Here is an 8047-nt window from a genome sequence, read left to right as displayed (position 1 = left end):
AAGTCAGTGATAAACAGTCAAATCATGATTATAAGGGAGGAGCAAAAAGAGTTAATATAGGCTTATACTACATAATTGGAACATTTACTAAATGTACGTTGTCATGGCGACTAACATGACTAAGGAAGAAGATAATTTTCTTCGCATTGTTTACTTAAATTACCGAGTAGGAACAACAGCGTTAAGGAGGTATTTTGACAGTGTTCATCCTAATTTGCAATCAGTCGTGTCATCTTCATCAAATAAGGCAATACTTTCAGACCTGCACAAACCACCCAGAGGCCAAAGGAAAGTATTGTTTCTTGAACAATGGCATACTTTGTATCCATCATCAGGTAATTGTCTCCTTAAACTTACAAAATGAATAAAATGAAAATGTGATACTCTTGATGGTACTCAGATGTCATAATGTTGTAAGAAAATCATCATATTGGCTTTTATACAAACAATTAAATAAACTCATCATAGATATCAGGACTAAATGTTGTATATACGCCAGACGCGCGTTTCGTTTACAAAAGACTCATCAGTGACGCTCGAATCCAAAAAAGATAAAAAGTCCAAATAAAGTACGAAGTTGAAGACCATTGAGGACCAATATTCCTAAACGTTTTCCAAATACAGATAAGGTAATATATATGCCTAAGGTAGAAAAGCCTTAGTATTTCAAAAATTCTAAATGTTGTAAACAGTTAATTTATAAATATAACCACATCAATGATAATTAAAAACGGCAAACACTTACAAGTTTAGTCTTATTTCAGTGAAAGTTAATTTTGTGGTCTTGTTGTATTAAGAAATGACTTCATTCTTTTTGATCTACAGTCATAAGACATTTATAGATAGTGTTGTAAAATGATCATCATCACAAACAGATGGATAATGATTAAAAACTGTCCATGTTGGTAAAAAGGTGTTAATAAAACTCACATTTTTTGAACGAGTAACCATTGCAGTCATTCGTGAAATTTGTTGTTATTGTAACGTTTCTTTGTTTTATAACACAAACATTGAGTGTTCGATGATGCATCACAATTATAACAATTAACAGTATTTGCAATCAGGTTTTACTAGTTTACACATTAAGCAATATATGTATGTTAAGTAGAAATAGCCATGCACAATGGAAAGGTTTCATAAAAGATAAAGTTTTTGTCAATAAGAAATCGTTAAAAAAACATTACTGTCCTTACATATGGCTACAATAAGGAAAGCCCTTTGACTGGTAGGTACACTTAACATTGAGAGTGCTAAAACTGTGAGTGAATTTAAAGTATGTCACATAGCAGTTCATGAGATAAAAATGAATGAAAGAAAACATATTAAATTGCTAATCCTTTTTATAGGGTCATCTGTAGTATCATCTGCCGATTTAGATGTTACGTTGATGGTTTGTCTTCTACGAAATTTGCCACCATATGTTTCACCACCAGCTTCTGGATTTGATGCTTTACCACAGTCAAATGATGTGTCGCCTGGTGCTCACATAGCACGGATAAAGTATTATAAGAATTTCATTGTTTCGCATTCAAAAGATGGCAAACTATCAGATACAGACTGCAATAGAATATGGATCGATTTGGAAATGGTATGAATATTATAGTTTTTATAGGACGGAAAAAACTGTGCGTCGTCATCCGAAGACATTTGATTCACTAAGAATACATCGAGTGTACATGCATTGATATCTATGAATTTGTATCACAGGGTTCTACAATACAAAAGGAAGGCTGGGATTGATTCTGGGGGTTATTATCTTAATTGTTTAGGAATTGGGTGGCAAAAACAAGCAGTTTTCGTGTTTTAAGACAAACATGTTTGTATAAGTGTGTAAATCGTCACGAAATTGTACCACAAGGTTCCAAATCGTATAAAGAAGGTTGGGATTGATTTGAGGGGTTAAAGCCCAAATCATTTAGAAATAACGCACCAAAAAGGTGCCAAAGAACATGGATTTTGTATTCTGTTTTCTTGAAAATAACTTAAGTATGAGTCTATAGATCTCTCTGAAATTGTACCAGATGGTTTCACACCAAGAAAAGAAGTTTTGGATTGATTATAGGGGTTATGGACCTAATCGCGGGGAATTTTGGGGACACAATACTTTTCTAATATTTGTTTGAATTGTTTATGTATTCAAATTTCGATTGGGTCTATTTCAAAGTCTTAAAATCTTAGGGTTCAATGCTATATGCTGAATCTAAACCTATTTCATGGTTTTTTTGGAGGGTGGCAACATAACAAGTAAGTCGAAATCGGTATCCAAATTAAACCTATTTTAATTTAACGTTAACCGTGTTTTTAGTATGTTTAGATTTTCTACACTATTTGTCTAAATGGAAATAAAATCCTATGGAAAATGTTCTATAACGCGAAATATAACCCCCGCTCCTCCCCCCCCCCCCCCCCCCCCCCTTATGAAAAATTGAACCTCTAGGGACTTATTATTGCATTATACATGTAACAAGCTGGAAAAGCTATGACAGTTTGTAAACCTGATATCTGAAGGGTGTTGATTTTTCCATGGTTTGAATTGTCAATGCCTGAGAAAAGATATTTAAAATATTGTATAACATGTTTAATCCTTCCCATGTACTTTTGCATTATGTTAATGTTTTATTACTTTATAACAAAAGTGATGATTACATTACTTTGATTATAAATACATATTATTTTTTTGTTTTTATTTTTAAGGCGATCTATGGTTTGGGAAATCAGCAAGATGTTATAGATGCAGCTGATGCAAAATCTAAAGTTTTGGACTTCAACGCACTTAAAGAACTTTTAAATGTTGGTTTTAGTTTTCACAGAAATCTGGAAAGGTTAAATGACTATGGTAATGAACTAGCGGTGCAAAGTTCAACAATAAAAAAGCTAAAATCAACTGTAAAAAATATGGAAAAAGGTAATATTTTATTAGAAAAGAATGGTATGTGTGCATGACTCTATATGTTTTGTTTGAACATTCAGTCGTATTTATCCAGACAGCCTGCTTGCAATCTGTTTAAATTTTTCTTTTTTGACTATCAAAGTGAGCGGTACTTAGCAATTGCAATGCATTGAATAAATAACAACAATCTATATTTCAATCTTGAATTATTTTGGATTTTAGAACAATTGTACGGTGAAAACTGACCCAATTTATTAAAGTAAAACTTCCACGTATGGCTTATGTTACTTTCACTTTTATATATTTTAGTATTAACTTACTCATTCATAATTTTCCACATTCCGATATTACTTGGTTGAAATGACATACATTTCTTATCAATTTTCAAAAATTTAAAATAAATCCAGATTCAAATAATTTCTTGGATAGACATTCATATTGTTTTTATTAGTACAGATATTGACATAACTTTGATTATTGTTTTATTTATTTTGTAATAAAAAAAATGAAACATAAAAAATATTAGTATATCGATATAAACATGATAAACAGCGATGAACATATGTGGTCTTTCATTCGGTCCATTCGTACATTTTGACATTGCACGCAATCATGTTTTTGCTTTGTCTAATTATGATGTCTTCACAATAAATCATCTGGGTGTATATTGATTGACATTTTAGTTTTTGATATATTACAGTTACATTATGTGTTCATCTTGTCGTTTTTTTTTTCTATCTGTATACACGTCTATTTGTCTGTCCGAGAGTACATCCGACAATAGTTCGTTCTATAGCTAACTTTTGGTTTAATCAATACTCCGGTAATTTAAGTACAGCATTATGATTGACCGATAAAAGCTCTCTTTTGATTTTTTCCTCATCTTGCACTTACACTAGACGAGTATTTTGTTTCTTCAAACATTATATTCTAAAATATATAAGTCTTTATCAAAGAGTTATACGAATTCGACAGTCAGGAAATTGACCTTCATATTACACAGATAAATAAGAGGCGTTCTCAATTTTATATTTAAGTGTCAAGTTCTATCTCGTGTATACTTGGATCATTGGTTGGTTTTTTTTTTGTGTGAATTTGAACTCACTGTTTACCTTGAAAATTGTGTGGTTCGTTATTCAAGAGTTTAAGTATTGTAAAGAGTTATTTACGATTGAAGGTTTTTCAGCATCTGATTAATTGGCTTAAAAATATCCAATCTTATTGTTGAAACTATTTCAATAAGCACTATAACGGTGTTTCATATGCTTGCAGCTACGCATTTGGTTAGTTGTTATTGACTTTAGGCCTTTCAGTTTACGTAACAATAAGTTCTCTCAAATTGTATCGGTACGCTATGTCTTATGTCTTTTCGTTAGTTGGTTTGTTTGTTGTATGTCGATTCGATGAGTAAATCCTTATTAACAGATTTTATAGTTTGTTTTAATATGTTGCCGTTACATCACTGTTCCATGTTAGCTGTTGGGTTGGAAGGCTATTTTTTTCTCCTTTGACAAAAGTTTGTAATTTTGATCCCTTTTGAAATTGTGTGGTATTGGTTATGCTCAGGTTTTAAGGTTGTTCGATGACCTATAGTTGCTTTCGTATACCTCATCTTCTCTGGCGAGACTCTTCTTATAGGCAATCATTTCACATCTTCTAAAATTGTTCACATGTGAATGCCATGAAAATTTTAAAACATAAATTTGTGTACTGCACATGATCTTAATTCTGTCCTAATTTTAGAAAAAGAACAACTAAAAGAGAAAATAATAACAATGAAAGCTGAGCAGGACGAAGTTATACCAAAGAATATAAGAGGTACATCATTAGTCCATAGTTTGAAAGTTTATATCTTGACAACAAAAGACTATAGTAATGATACTTTATAAAACTTTTAGTTTTAACTGAATATTTCATAGAGGTTTGAACCCTTCTAAAAATAGATGAAATCACAATGAAGGTAAGAAATCACTGACAGTTTAACTCTTTTTTTTTTCGGGACAGGGTTAGAACAACTTAGCCACCTCAAGTCTAACCCCACTAGCTAACTACAACAAAACGTGAAATATTAGACATTGAGATTAATAGATCATTATTCTTATTGTGGCAACCTTCAAAATCTACACTAACAAAAATACCGAATTCAAAACGAAAATACATAAACAATTAACAAAAAACGCATCCAAAGTCAGTGGAAAATAATAAAAAAAATGGCAAGACATGAAGGGGAATATTTAATAATAACAGTGGTATTTCGTTATTAAAAACGTATGTATGATGAGTATTATAATGTCTTTACCTACTCAAATATATGACAGTTGTTGCCCAATCGTTTGAGTTTGTGAGCTTTGATTTTGCCATTTGATTAGGGACTTTCTGTTTTTAATTTTCTTCGGAGTTCAATTGTGGTAATTTTACTTTTTAGAAAAAGCCAGTAAAAGTTGATTTGTATATGCTGTAAAAAAAATTCTTCAGACTTACGACATTCGATTTGAAGGTGGATACATTTTCAACGGTACTGTGTATTGTTAAATTCCTTACTAGACAATACCGGTTCATTATTTGAAGATATATCGTTTTGGTGTAAGGCGATATTAAGACCTTAAATCTTGTTGAAGCGTGTCACAGAGGAAATACCACCCCTCAATATGACACCAAAAGAATAGTCTTCCTGACAGAAACTATTGGCGTTTGTGATCTAAGCATAATATATGTTATTGTTATACATATACCCTAGATGCATTGCACTGATCAAAATAATATGTGTTTAAAATACCTTTAACTGATGACATATAGAGTGAAAACTGACTGGGATTGTTTATCAAAAATATACAAACCCTGATTTGGTAAAAAAAAATCTGTCTAGCACTTATAGCAGCTTTGCCAATTCCCCAACAAATTTTGGAAATAAATTTTGTGTATTGAACACATAGGGAAAACATTGAATGATGAAAAAAAAATCCATGTGCCAATGAAAATCCCAGCCCTATTCCATGGAAAATCAAATGGTCCGTTCCTAATACGAGATGTGAACGTGGTGTCATTATGCTAACCCTCTATTGGCTGACCTGCTTGGGTCTTCAAAATTCTGGACCCGCACCTGATTTCAAGTTTTTCCGAATTGCTGCTGTTCCCCGGAAGGAAAAGCTCTTAACATGTAAAAATATGTTGTTAAATTGCTGAGAGCGACACTGCAAACACAAACCACAACCTACTGCAATTTACTTATGAAATTGACAGACAAAGTTTGAAATTTCTAGACTTAGAAACGTATAAAGGACAGAGATTTCAAAAAGAAAATATCTTAGATATTAAATGTTTCACAAAACCAACTGAAAAATTCCAATATCTACACCAACATTCTAACCACGCTAAAAGCTGTTGTAAATCCTTTATTAAAGGTAAAGGAATACGAATTCTTAGAAATACCTCTGATCCTGAAAATTTTAATGAAAGAATAAACTTATTTACAGAAAAATTAATACAAAGAGGTTACAAAATCGCTTTTGTAAATAAAATATTAAGAAATATTTCCCATACAGAAAGATTAAACAAATTAACAAACAAAGAAACAAGCATAAACAAAAACACAGATAACTATAATATATCTTTCATAACACAATACCACGCTAATGCGGAAAATTTACAAACCATTATAAGAAAACATTGGCATTTAATTCAAGACAACCCACAGTTCAAAAATCTCTTTGACAAAAAACCTACAATAGCATTCAAAAGAAACAGGAACATTGGGGAAATCGTTAAGAAACACTTGAAATAAATCAATGTCTCCCAATAGAAATTAATTAGACAGTTACACTAAAACCAAAGGAAGGTGCGTTGACAATGAAAAATGCATATTGAAACGTATCTTAAACTAAATCTAATAACCAAAACCAGTTATCCACACGTCGATAAAACGAACAATAATAAATAAAATTTACAATAATAATTAAAATGTACAAAATAATAAACAAACAAACATTTAGAAAATAAAAATAGAACGGACGACCTCTGAAGAGAGTTACCTGGAATATAATTCCGAAAGAACTCGAAACATTGTACACGTAGCACGTAATCAATGTAAGGTCGGAAATGTGATCCATACTATAAACGGTTGGATATTGGATTAATATACCTATAATTCAAGCAAACCAATATGCTGCGATTTGATAAAACTGTCTAAAGTGACATCCCTAGACAAAGCCAAAGGAGTAATTTAGTTTTCGTGTATTAAGACATCTTTCAGGTCAAACTGTCTACTTTACCAAGAACTTTTCGTATTCTTCAGATTTGTTTTTTTACGACATTTCCAGTTTCAATTTAAGGCTTTGATAGGAAATTTTTTATTTGGTTATAAAAAGCAGATTCTCCGTCGTTTTGCTTTTGCTTCAAAATATCTTCGTATTGTTCGGACCCTATATGTTGGAGTTTATATATACATATCTAAAATGGTATTGGGTGCAAATCACTCTGTATGTCTAAAAATAGCTTGCGCATGCGCAAAACTGATAAATGCATTTGTTTCGTAACCCTAAAATGTTATCTAACAAATTCATACTATCATTAAAAATCCAAAAGCACCAAGTAAATAGAAAAAAGTTCAAATGTCCAGGTGTGAATTTTGTTACATTTTTGCTCATGCACAAATCCTGAAAAGTCAAATATATATATCTTTTAAACACGTCACATGCAAGGAATGTAGCCACAAAACCTGATAATATTTTTCACTTAAAGAAGGTAAAAGAAAACGTTTTCCAGAAAAATAAGTATTTTCGAACTCGAAAAAACAGCCTTTTTTGAAAAAGTCCGTGGCCATTTTGAAAAAAAAAAATTTTTTATGGCCAGCAGATTTGTCTTAAAAAGTATATAATAATGAAGCCTCGTGCTAATTTTCATGCTTGTATCATCATTTGCACAATTCACACGATTTTGCTTGCTGATATCTTTCACTTTTATGAAACATTTGTTTGAACTGTTTTTCAAATTTAATATAAACTATAGTTTAATTTATAAAATAGATTTTAAAATTAGTTATATTTGTACAGTACTGTTCCACGGTTAATATAGACAATATCGGACTGTTTTGCTAGAAGTTATCATTATCTTTCGGTAGTTTCAATCATTATGCTAGGAAAACAAGCAGATGGGATACGA

General features: G+C 31.3%; 1 protein-coding gene across 1 annotated transcript; it reads left to right on the top strand.

Moving 5' to 3' along the window:
• LOC139495294 (E3 ubiquitin-protein ligase DZIP3-like) lies at positions 1-5025 on the top strand. The gene is made up of 4 exons (XM_071283602.1): positions 1-335; positions 1347-1588; positions 2695-2905; positions 4634-5025. Exons 1-4 carry the CDS (start codon positions 92-94, stop codon positions 4777-4779), a joined length of 843 nt encoding a protein of 280 aa, XP_071139703.1. The 5' UTR covers positions 1-91; the 3' UTR covers positions 4780-5025.
• Positions 5026-8047: the final 3022 nt, after the last annotated feature.

This window comes from Mytilus edulis, chromosome 11 (assembly GCF_963676685.1).
Source record: "Mytilus edulis chromosome 11, xbMytEdul2.2, whole genome shotgun sequence".
In the NCBI taxonomy this organism is placed as follows: Eukaryota; Metazoa; Mollusca; class Bivalvia; order Mytilida; family Mytilidae; genus Mytilus; species Mytilus edulis.
The sequence above is the reverse complement of the archived record's forward strand: the minus strand, read 5'-3'. Positions and strand labels throughout refer to the sequence as shown.

Coding starts and splice junctions, on each gene's coding strand:
- LOC139495294 (XM_071283602.1), top strand. CDS start 92: ATGTACGTTGTCATGGCGACTAACATGACTAAGGAAGAAGATAATTTT. Junction 336..1,346: donor TACTTTGTATCCATCATCAG/GTAATTGTCTCC, acceptor TCCTTTTTATAG/GGTCATCTGTAGTATCATCT. Junction 1,589..2,694: donor TATGGATCGATTTGGAAATG/GTATGAATATTA, acceptor TTTATTTTTAAG/GCGATCTATGGTTTGGGAAA.